The 12,496-nt window shown below is 37.4% G+C and overlaps 1 protein-coding gene across 5 annotated transcripts in view; it reads left to right on the top strand.

Moving 5' to 3' along the window:
* The window catches only part of LOC149180358 (nucleoporin (DUF3414)), a 426,459-nt gene that overhangs the window by 261,153 nt on the left and 152,810 nt on the right, over positions 1 to 12,496 (top strand). For all 5 annotated transcript variants that reach the window (XM_089416071.1, XM_089416072.1, XM_089416070.1 and 2 more), the window contains 2 exons: positions 2,047 to 2,196; positions 2,387 to 2,509. In XM_089416071.1, the coding sequence (XP_089272197.1) occupies positions 2,047 to 2,196; positions 2,387 to 2,509 (273 nt within the window). The remainder of the gene's footprint in view (positions 1 to 2,046; positions 2,197 to 2,386; positions 2,510 to 12,496) is intronic.

Here is a 12,496-nt window from a genome sequence, read left to right as displayed (position 1 = left end):
TCACTGTTTTTCAATCTTTGATCCACAAAGAAATCTTAGTTGGTGGTGATAATCGTTCTTTGATCCTCAAACCCTTTTTGACAACCACCACAAAACTCTTCCCCTTCCTTCTCCAACACTTAGAAACAGAAATGAAGAAAAAAAAAATGATTTTCCCTTTTTCTAGCCGTGGCATAACACAACCGGCTATATTTTCTGTCGTCTCACGATATTTTGCCAAGATCTCGGCGAGATCTCGGAAATATCGCAATATTTTCTCGGCGATATTTTCGGCTCGCTGAAAATATCGCTATATTTCCGATATTCAGCAATATATCACCGATATTATCATCACTGGTTATTATTATCATAGTGCTATGTATTATTATAAAGCTTATTTTTATATATTATAATATCTATTAGATTGTTGAGTATATTTCATTTAATATAGTATATTTTTATATATTAAACTGCTATTTATTATATATGAAATATATGAGTATATATATGATATTAATATTATAGAATATAATTTCTATTGTGAAATTATGAATGGTGATGAACCTCATTCAAATGTCATAATTGAAACAGAACTTCATCGTTGCCTAATCTAAATTTGAACCTGAACCATGTGACATTTATTTAACTTACAACATTTAGTAAAGTCGCCGTGCATATCCTCAAGGCATAGAGCCTATGATGGATCTTATATGGATTTGAAGAAAAAATTGAAAGCAATAGAATTCTGCTGGAGCTTAGAAAACCTTAAAAAGCATTCAAATGTTGTTAGTGTCTCTTGTTCTCAGCAGGGGTGCTCCCGTTATATTTGCTGTGGGTTATTCATGCCTACAATTGTCAGTGCTGGAGGTCCATGTGATAGGGCGAGCTGCAGTTGGGGATTGTGTTTCATTCTGCTTGTGGAACATGTGTATCATCAAAGGAATAGCTGGTGTGTAGGAACATCATCTGCATTCTGTTCATGAATTTTTGTGAGCTTGCTGGCGTTCTCTTCTGTCTCTGTTCATTGATGATTTCTTTGACGTCAACTGCAGTTAAAGCTTCAGACGTGTGCCCACATTGCAGCTTTTGACTTCTGGATTTGTTCTGTTTTCCATTATGACAGTACATCTGCAAAACACTCACTGTCAATGCCGTAATGTGCAAGTCCATGATTAGATTGAAAACTGGGTACATTCTACAACTTGTTCTTTGTTGCACAATCTCATGTGTCATTTCAAGTGGGCCATCGGTAGAATAATAGAAAAAGTAGTAAGTAGTGGCAAATTCTCAACAATAGCAGATTCATCACTGAAAACAACAGTTTCTCAAGAGAATAATTATGCCATCAAGAAAAATCCAGGAATTTTGTTGAGCCAAACTTGTTTCTGATACCACTTATGTGGCTTTTGATGGTACCGAAGACTGAACCATGAAGGGAAATCAGTTGGAAAAATTTAATCAAATAAGATAAATGGGTTGGACAATTACCACTGATTGAATGCTAGGGCAATGGGGATAGATTGTTGTAGCTGAGGATATAGGTTTGGATTCGATGATATTCTGAAATACTTGGCAGGATTATTTATATTTTTTAGGCTAATAGAGAGCCCTTCTGTAATAATTATTTTCACCTAATTCGCATAGTCCAATACTTAGTAAAGCTGATAACGACAAAATAATGCATTAATTTTTTACTGCAGTTATCTTCATACTAGCAGCAACAAGAAAGAATGACTTACAACATTATATCTTGACATATAGGACCAAATAAGGCCCTGTTAAAGCAAGGCATCTCTTCATAAATAAAGAAGTTCTTTTTGTTGGGGTCTCTATTGGAGAGATTTACTAAATGATGTGGCTTCTTGATGAAGCATTTCTGGTGTTCACTTGAAAATATAGTATAAATAACAGATGGGCAGTAATTCACTGATACAGTTTGATATGAAGTTTGTAATGACTTATATCATTGATTAAGAAGTGAAAAAAAAGTTGGCCTTGTGGATGTTCTGCTTCATGAAATTTTGGTTGTCATCGTGTTTTAAAAATAGTTGTATTTTTTGTTTGCAGATCTTTGAACTTATGCGCACAGGTGTTATGTGTAAAATGGATCAACATTCAGTACAACTGAGACATATTCTAATGGAGACATTGCTATATGATAACACGATACATGATGTGCTTCTTCAGGTTTTATGCATAAGAGCAGAGTCCCTGGAGGTTAGGATATTTACATTCTAATATATTGTTGTTGGAGTTTTTGTTGAACTGTTCCTTTGGTGCAGAGGGTGATACATTTTTAACAAATAAGGTGCACATGTTCCATCATTGTCTTCTGTTATTGTTATGTTTGGAAAATGGCAGTCAACTTGAAGCAGTTGACCATCTGTTCTTTTTTGCCTTTTCCCAGGAATTATATCTTAACCGAATGCTTCATCCAAGAGAAATTGAGTGGCTGCAACAGGCTGTGTATTCAGCTATGGATCTAGTGGGTGTTGCACTTAATTATGTTACAGGTGGTGAATATTTAAAAGTGGGTAATCAATTTTATAGTGCTATGAGTGTTCTCTGCCATCTACTTTATGGGTGTTATTTTAAGTTTTTAGAAGTTTATATTTCAACCCTTCATTATAGTCAATTGATGGAAAGCACTAGTATATGTGTGCCGATCTTAACAAATTTATCTTCTTATCTTGGTTTAACGTAAACTTGCACAAGGGTTTGGTAAAATCAGCATTTAATAGCTTAAATTACCCTATATGTTATCGTCCTAGAATGAGGGTTCGCATCCAGTAATTTTAAAAAAGAAAATTTATAATTTCATACAATTTTCAGCCATGATTTTAGGACTGATGTCTAGGGTTTCCTAGCTGTTTTGTGCACTTTTGTTAATTAAAATATTTGTGTTAACCTTTCTCTTGTTTACCATATTAAATAGCCCTTGACATTTCACTGATAGACATCTTTATGGATAGTTCAATATTGGTGTCATAAATCTTGCATGCTATAAATTGTTTCTATCTCAAGCCCTATTTTATAACAACAATCCTTTATTTGATGGTGGCATGTGGGGAACTGTCTTGAACATCTATAGGACTTATCATAGCTCATAGGCTTAGCGAGTAGTTTCCTTAAACTCACCATCTCATCTTCACCCATAGCCTTTTTTTATTGAATATCTTTTCTTGGATTTCTAAATTAAGTTCCTTAGAGGTTACTTGGCTTGGGAATCCTTGAGTTGTTTAACCTCAGGGTCTTGTTGGGGAAGCCTTCCATGTCAGGATAAAATTCAACCACAAAATAGCAAGGGTAGAAGCCACTAAGTTGACAGTGGTGGTTGATCTCATTGTTTCCCTAGACTTACAGCGCCTAGTGAGGCTTTGCACTAGCCTGCTAGATTTTTCTGTAACAATGAACTAATACATATTTGTTTAATATCATGACTTAGAAAGATGCCAATCCAATTGAAGTGAAACATACTTGGATGTTGCTACTTGCCATACAAAGATGAAAATTGCACATGAAGGTCCAACAACCAACCAAGCATCATCAGTGTGTTTAGAAAATCGTATACCTGAAATAAACCAAGAAAACATTACAAGCATGATAAGGGAGAATCATATCTCAAGAACTTCTTGTCGACATCCAAATCTAAGGGCAAATATCTTAATTAGTCTGTGTAACAACATCATTCTGACAAGAATAATCAACCTATGTTTAAAAAAATATTGATACCAGTATCATTAAATCACATAATAACAATTCATATTGCAAATCTTGTAATCAGAATGTTCTGAAAAGGATCGAATTAGGATGGTCAAATCATCTTACAGTTTGACAATGTTGCTTAATGCTTATAAATTCGTGTTGTCTCATATCATCAACCATGACAATGTAAGAAAAGCAAAGAATCAAGTGAAGATATTTCAAGTGAAAGTAAAAGACGTAATGCTTTTTCACCCATATGCTTTGATGGCGGAGCATTTCTAAAGGGGAATGCAATGTTATGAACATACATATAAAGTAATATAAATAACAATAACTTATAGTTAAATAATAACTTATAATTAATGAAGGGATATGTCCCAACTAAAAAGACATGATTCTTAATGAAGGCACTCTTGCCTAGCTATATGTATGAGGCTTTTATTTGTAATATCATATTATTTACTCTCTCTCTCACACTATATATATATATGGAAACTTTGTATTTCAAGTATTTTGGATATTATATTCGTGTGTCAAATTTGGCTATCACAAAATACCATTGAAGTCTTGAAAAGCCAATTTTGGATCAATTGCCAGATTTTCTTGAGGTGATGATGTTGGAATTACTGCTACATATTAGATTTGAAAACTTCTATTTGATTTGTTGACACTAGTTCTTGTGTAGTAAAAGTTCAAAGATATAAGAGAGAATCTTGCAGGAGAATTTCCAATATAAACCCTTAAACATCAAAGATATTGAAGACAATTACCTTGAACAACGCGAGAATATAGAGAGAAAAACCCTTGAGTTAGGGTAGCCCCATAAAATACTCTTTATAGAAGGAATCACTCCATAATCCTGTAGAGTTTTCAAGGATCTTCTAGTTTGATAATTTCTTCTGATGATTTCTTAAGTCAATATTCCTTTTATTCACTTTCATCATAAAGCAATTACACATAAGATATTGACAATAGAAACAAATGCTAGTAGGATCATAAAGAGACAGCCAAACAAGAGACACAGGAATTTCTACCCTAGAAAAAACCCACTTGGGGGAAAAACCCAACAACCTTTTTCTAAGAGAAATTATTCAGGTCATCAAGAAATACATCCAATTCTTCTAGTCAAAACAAGATCAAACTGACCAACAATATTTTTGAGTCATACTTGGTCAATCTTCCCACAAGATGAGATAAGATGCTACCTAAAGAATTAGTCAAGGCCAATCATACAGGGTAAAATTCAGACCTTCTCCTTCCACTAAAAAACTCGGACTGTTCCCAGTGAAGATGCCCAAAAAAATCTCGACCTATCGGTCACACGTGTGAGGTCAAATAGAGAGAGAGAGAGAGAGATCGGTCTTCTTGAATCTTCTCGTCAACTTCAACCTTCCTTTTTCCTTGTCTCCTTTTCATGGATGAGCAAAAGATGCTTGTTGTGTGTGTGATCCGAATTGGCCAAGAGGAGGAAGTCGAATGGCATATATAGTGTCCTAGGATGCTGAATTGGTGTGACCCTTCATTGGGGCTGACTTGAAGTCTTCCTTACATTTGGAGGCAAAAGTTCAATATTTGACAATTCAAAATTCCCTGTTTTTGAAGTTGACATGAAGAACATGTCTTACATATATTTGGAGGGCTAAAATCTCAATTATGAAGATTGACCATAGATACAAAAATTCAACACTCCCTCTTAGCGAGGGAGGTATTCATAATGACCATCCATATGTTCTCTTGGTGAACAATTTCTCTAAGAAAAGGTTAAGACAACCTCACTATTTATTATCAGCGTCAACATCATCTGAATACCATTATCTTGGTCAGCTACTTTGACCTGTGAAAAATCAACAACATGTTGATTTGGGGTAGCATAGAATGTGCTCTAGTCACGAAAATTGGTGGAGAGGCTAAGGCACATGAGATATCCAATACCCATAAAGGGTTTGGGCAAATTCTAAATAGTTTGGGAGATATTAAAATAATTAATATTTTTAATGGAGTCCCAAGTCTAAACTTAGGGAAAATAAAATATTAATTTGAATTAATATAAAACTGTGTTAGAATGGTCCAAAAGTCATGGATCAAGCCAGATATAATCTTAGCCGTTGATTAGGGACTTAATCTCGGCCGTTGATTTGTTAACGAGAAAAGTATAAGAGAAGGCTTGAGGGTCACTTGGAGAATCCACCAAGAGATCAAGATTTCGACTTTTTGGGGTTGGGTTTGCTGAGAAAGTTGAGAGAGTGATCTAGAGTTGCAGCTGAGGGGCATTGGATACAAAAGCAGAGGGGCAAAGATAACACCGAGAGGATTAGTGCAATAGCCAGAGAGAGGGACATAAAACTAGCCAGGGGTTCACGCAAAGCTATCCAAGGCTCACACAGAGCCAGCTAGGAGCTACGCAGTGCCTCAAAGGGCCAGCGTGAGTGACGCAGAGGGCCAGAGGACTGATGCAATGCCTCGAGAGGCTGACACAAACCAAGCCAGAGTGACACTGAGCTAACGCTTGGCTAGAGAGAGCTGATGCATTCCCTAGAGGTTGACGCTGGGGTTTCGTGGGGCAGATTGGAGCTGTGGAGCTGTTGGAGTGTTTATCTAGGGTTTCAGTCAGAATATCTGCTTTCGAGTAGAGAGGTACTACTGTTGAATTTTTTCTTTGTTTGGTGAGCTGGATTTGGCACCTAGATTATATTCTGAAACTGCTTAATAAATCAAACCCTTAGATAGCTGCATCAGTTTTCCCGCATTGGGTTTCTTCAGGGACATTGGTCCAAAAACAATGGTGTCACTTGTGTGCTTGTTTTTGTTGCCTTCAGTTGATGATTTGTAATGTGTTGAGCATGTACTTGTATTTATTTCCATTATTTACATGGTAAATAACTTGTTAATTAACAGAACAAGTAGGTAGAAATAAATCAGTAAAGTACATGAAGGTTTTCTAACAGGTAGACTTAGAAATTCCAACATGACATCAACTGATCACCATAATTCTGATGAACATCTTTGATCCGTGGTGTATTATTGGCATCAACTATTCGCCATAATTTTGGTCAGTGCCTTTGACCCATGGTATACACACTAGTCTTGGTTCATCTTCATCCTGGTCAACATTTTTGACCCATGGTGAAACCCTAGGGATAGATGCAATCCATCTAAGTAATCCTTGTCCCTATCCGAAAGGCCTCACTCCACATGAGTAATTCGAGACCTGACGCTAAATGTGCGCACTCAAACTATTTGTAGAGTGATTTTGAGCTTGATGCTGAAAGGCACCCACTCAACTCTATGGTTGAGTAATTCTAGGCCTCTAGGGCCATTCTTCCCAATCTTGGTCAACATACTTGATCCAAGAAGAATGACTATGCTCTACTAGTCCATTCTTCCTAATTCTGGTCAACGTGCTTGATCTGGGGAGAATGACTATCGCTTTCTAGACCATTCTCCCTAATCTTGGTCAATATACATGACCCAAGGAGAGTGACTGTCCTTGATGCTGCAACTTAAACACTCCCTCTTGTTGAGAGAGGCACTCCAAGCTTTTCCTCAAAGTATACAAACTTCTACCTTGGAATAGAGGCTTTGTTGGCAACCTACTTGTCTGTAGAATAATATTAGAGCCATTTTGCTTCCTTATGTACTATGTCTCGGTACTAGATCGCATTATGCTTTGACCTGTCATCATGGTTGACACCTACACTTGATCAAACAATCCTGCAATTAGTTTCTGAAGCGATACTACTTCACAACTCGCCAATCAAGATACAATATACTCGACCTCTACATTACTGAGTGCAACATATGTCTGCTTCTTGCTCATCCAAGAAATCATAGCGGAGCCTACACTAAAGTAGCATCCTGATGTACTCTTTTTGTCTTGCGTACTCACTGCCCAATCTAAATCTATGTATTCATGCAATTGTACTTCATCACTTCAATCTATGTCCCACTGTACCATCCAGGTACTCCAATGTAATGTCTCCATTTTTTGGAATGCCTTGTGGTGAAATTAAGAGGGATTTCCAAAGCATATGTCAACTAGGTCATAGGAGCAGGATTATATTATTGGTGGGCCCAAAAGGGTTTCAGGAGTTTTGTTAGGGCCGATTGGGATTGCTATCCATTTTTCATCATCAAGATCAATTTTGCACAGTTTGATCTTGGTTCCATTGCATTTCGACGATTTCGTTGAAACAATGTTATTAATGGGTGTATTTTAATTAATATCCTTAAGGTGTTGTTTTGGGATAATTACTTGGAGAATTACCTTAGTGTAATAGCTCGTGGGAATGGGGATGAAAAGATCTACAAGACAAAATGATTAAAAGGGGCTTTGGGATGTCGATGTGATCATTGTGGCAGTTTAAGCACTTTCTAGAGATAAAAGTGACTTTAATTAGTAATAAAAATTCACTTATTAAATAAAAGGAGAAAAAATGTTTTATCTAAGGGTGAAATAAAAGGGGGCAAAAGTCACTTGGAAAATAGGAGGAAAATGCACTAAATGGCTTATTAATAAAATAATAACATGAGACTTCTAGAAGATGGGAGAAGATTTAGCAAAATCTTATAAAGAGGATGAGTAGGCCATTTCTCATTCATTCTGGTTTATAATTATTTCCTGTTGATTGATTGGGAGCTTAGGCAAGTTTCTCTTGAGGGTTTCAGGCAAGACACTAACACTAGTTTCATTGGACATCGTTGCCATCCTAGCTGCTACTCACCAATTTCGGTGGACATGATTGCCACCCTAGTTGGTATTGTAGGAAAATCACACAGGTTTTCCATTTGTGTTTCAATTACAGGTTATTTGGGAGACATTTCTTCACTGGTCCAGAGTTGTGGGGAGCGCTCGCCCCCCCCCTCGCTCCCGCTCCTCATCTGCGCTCTGGGCGGGAGCGCGCTCCCGATAAAAAAATTTCTGCTCCCTGCCAAAATCGGGAACGTCGCTCCCGGATCGAAAATTACAGCTCGGGAGCGATCGCTCCCGAGCTTTAAATTTTCGCTCCGGGAGCGATCCGGCGGAAAAAAAATCGTGGACGCCAAAAAAAAAAATCAAATTTAAAAAAAAAATTATGTTTTAAAAACACAATGGGGCCAAAAATATTTCATTATCACTTGAATGAGAGCAAGAGCAAAGGAGAGCAAGAGCAAAGGAGTGAGGAGAAGTGAGGAGCAAGCACCGAGGAGCAAGGAGCAAGCGTGCAAAGAGGTACGTAACTTATTAATTTAGTTAGTTTAGTTAGTTTAATTTAGTTAGGTAGTAATTTAGTTGGTTTAATTTTGTTTATTTAGTTTATTAACTATATTTAGTAAAAAAATCATAAATCATAAATCTAAATTAAATTAATTAATCTAAATAAATTAAATTAATTTGCAGATTCAAAAGCCTACAAATAGCAAACATCATGGCCCTGGCTATATTTCTTGGCATTTTCCTCTTCTTGATCCCTTTTATGGTTATTATGGTGCTGGAGGGTAGGAAACAGAGGGGCCAAAATGAAGAGGGGGATGAAGAAGCTGGAGAAAGTGGATTTGATGAAAACCCCGGTGAGGAGGAGCTGGAGCAGGGTGAACATGACTCTCAAAAAACTAAACAAGACCAAACCCCATCGTGGAAATATGTTAACAGGCCTGAAACAAGGAGGGGGGGTGGAACCACTAAATTTCATTGCCCCCATTGCAGCAATGATTACACAGGTTCATACACTCGTGCCAGAAAACACCTCTGTGGGAAAAGGCCATTGGATGGAGACAAAGAAATAGGAATCAAAACTTGTCCAGCGGTGTTAGCAGCGGATAGAGCCAAATACATAAGGGAAGAGGAGGAAGCCCAATACAAATCAAAAAAATCAAGGGGTTTCTTTGAACCAACCTCACAATCACAAGCACAAAGAACTCCTTCAGCGTCCTCCCAAGGCAGTGGATATGGAGGCACAGGGTCATCAGCTTTAAGTCATAGAACCATATCAGATTTCCTTGATGAGGGGTGTAGCAATGATGTGGATTCAAAGGTTTACAGGTTTCTCTATGGATGTGGGATACCATTCAATGTTCTTCGCTCACCTTATTGGCACGAAATGGTTTCTGCCATAAATGATGCTCCTAAAGGATACAAGAGCCCTGGGTATGACAAGGCAAGAACCGTTGGACTTGATCATGAAAAAGCAAAAATATCACATTCTTTGAATAGAATTACAAGTTCTTGGACTGACCATGGGGTGTCCATTGTATCTGATGGATGGACAAATGTAAAAGGCAAGCCATTGATAAGTGTTCTTGCTGTGTCTGTTAGTGGTGCCATCTTTCTAACTGCACATGATTACTCAGACAAGTTCAGGACCGCCATCAACATTGCGGAAGAATTACTTGAAACAATTGACCGCATTGGGCCATACAATGTCATCCAAGTCACCACTGATAATGCTCCTAATTGTAAGTTAGCGGGAGCAATTATTGATGATAAATACCCCAACATATTTTGGTCTGGATGTTTGGTTCACACATTGAAGCTTCTGATGCATGATGTTGTCAAGAACAAAAATGCACAATACAAATGGATTGGTGATATGTACAAGAAAGGCAAACAAATGATAAAATTTATTACAAATCATAGCAATATCCATGGCCTTTTCTGCAGTCACTCGAGAATAGAGTTGTTGAAGATTGTGAAGACCAGATTTGGTATCTATTACCTCACCTTCAGGCGCCTTTTGAAGGTAAGAGAGTCATTGGCTAGCATGGTATGAAGTCCACATTGGCAGGTATTAAAGGAAAGGGCTACAAATGCAGCTGACAGGCGAGGTTTTGAACTGGTGGAGGAGGCCGCTCTTGATGGTCAGTTTTGGACAAGTGTGAGGCAAGTATTGGATTTCACCAAGCCCATTTATCACATGATTTGGTTTGCAGATACAGACAAACCAGTGATTGGCAAGGTGTATGAGTAGATGGATACCATGTTGGGGCAAATAAAAGATATTGCTCATAACAAAGATCCCAACTTGTACAAACTGATTCATGATTGTGTGTGTGAACGGTGGAATAGACTTAATCTTCCACTACATTGCGTGGCATATATCCTTACACCAAAATACTACTCTACATCTTGGTTGGGCCAACCTGCACCAGGGGGTGGGATTAGGACCAAACCCCATTTAGATGTAGAGGTAACTAGTGGATATTTGCAAGCATTAGAATAGTTGATACCTGACAGGGAGGAATGTGCAGCTGTGTGCCTTGAAATAGGCAAATAGTTCAGTGGCACTGGTTTGTTTGGTACCTTCCATGCAATGGAAGACAGAGACAGATTTGATGCTCTCACATGGTGGGAAACATATGGTGGCCATGGACTTTTGCCAAAATTGGCAAAAAAGGTTCTTTCACAGGTTGTGAATACTTCTTCTGTAGCGAGGTGTTGGAGCACCTACAGCTTCATACACAATGTGAAAAGAAACAGATTCAATGAAAACCGAGTAGAAAGCTTGGTTTATGTGCACTACAACTTGAGGTTGTTGAGTCATTACTATGATCGGGCTTATGAGTATCCCACATATAAAATTTGGGACAATCACCTAGAGGATGACAATTTGGAGGATCGTATAGTCTTGAAGAACTGGAAGAGGAACTTATAAGGGATGAAGATGAAGCAGATGCAGCTGCAGCAACCATGCCATCTCCACCTCCACCATCTAGTAGCAGTGCTCAAGGTCCGAGTCTTGTTCCTTTGCTGTCACCACCTCCATCTACACCCTCACGTGGAGGGCATGTGGTCATCGGTTTGTGCGGGAGACTCCTAGAAGACCCACCACGACCTACTTATACTCCTAGAGACTCTCGTGGCAAGGGCCACATGTATATTTACAGTTTACTTGTCTTTTCTAGTTTCTATTAGTTTTCATAACTGTTGAGTCTTGAGTCCTTGACTCTTGACTCTTGACTCTTTCATATCATAATGATATTTTTTGTAAACAATATATGACTGTGACAATGAAAATTTGAAGTTTGAAGTTGGCAATTATAACTCATTGGTAATGATTGTGAATTATGAATATGATGCTTTGTGAAAGACTAAAGTTGTTTCATTTGATTTCATTATTCATGTTTCATTTTATAACATTTCATTTCATGTTAACAGTTAGAAGTTAGGACTTAGAAATATCTAAGATATTATTTCTTGTAATGGTTAAACTTAGCTTACAAGTACAACTTTGGTGATCAATGATGATAAATGTTATATATTGAATTTTCAATTTTGAAAGCTTGAAGTTGAAACTTTAAGATTGAATTTGATGAATCATGATTCACGAGACTCAACATGTTGCAGTTGTAATATGTATTTTACTAACTTGTGGACATGGTTAATGAAGATTATAACTTCTAGTTGATTGATGTGATATGGTTCAATGACCAATTTATGTTTTTTTTTTTTTTAATGTTTTTTATATCTAATTCATCATTCTACATGTTTTTGTTGACATATATGTTTCAAAAATTAAAAACTATATATATTTTTAAAAAATCGCTCTGGGATTCGCTCCCAAACTGGGAGCTTCTAAAAATGTCGCTCTCGCTCCCCACTTTCGCTCCCGCTCCCAAGTAACATTCACTGGGACGAATTAGTTATTATTGTTGGAGTTGGAGATTGGATCATTGTTGAAGACATTTGCTAGAGCTGAAGGTTATTGGTTAAGATCGAGGTGATTGGAGGGACGAATTAATATTTTATAAAGGCCAAATTTTTCTATTGGGGCGAAGTTTATTTGTTGGGTCGAGTTTATTAGTTGGATCCCAATTTATTCACTAGGGCCGATTTTAT

Source organism: Pinus tabuliformis, chromosome 3_2 (assembly GCF_031772625.1).
Source record: "Pinus tabuliformis cultivar Carrire ecotype Pingquan chromosome 3_2, CPIR1, whole genome shotgun sequence".
Taxonomy (NCBI): domain Eukaryota; kingdom Viridiplantae; phylum Streptophyta; class Pinopsida; order Pinales; family Pinaceae; genus Pinus; species Pinus tabuliformis.
Note: the sequence above shows the minus strand (reverse complement) of the source record. Positions and strands in the feature narration are given on the sequence as shown.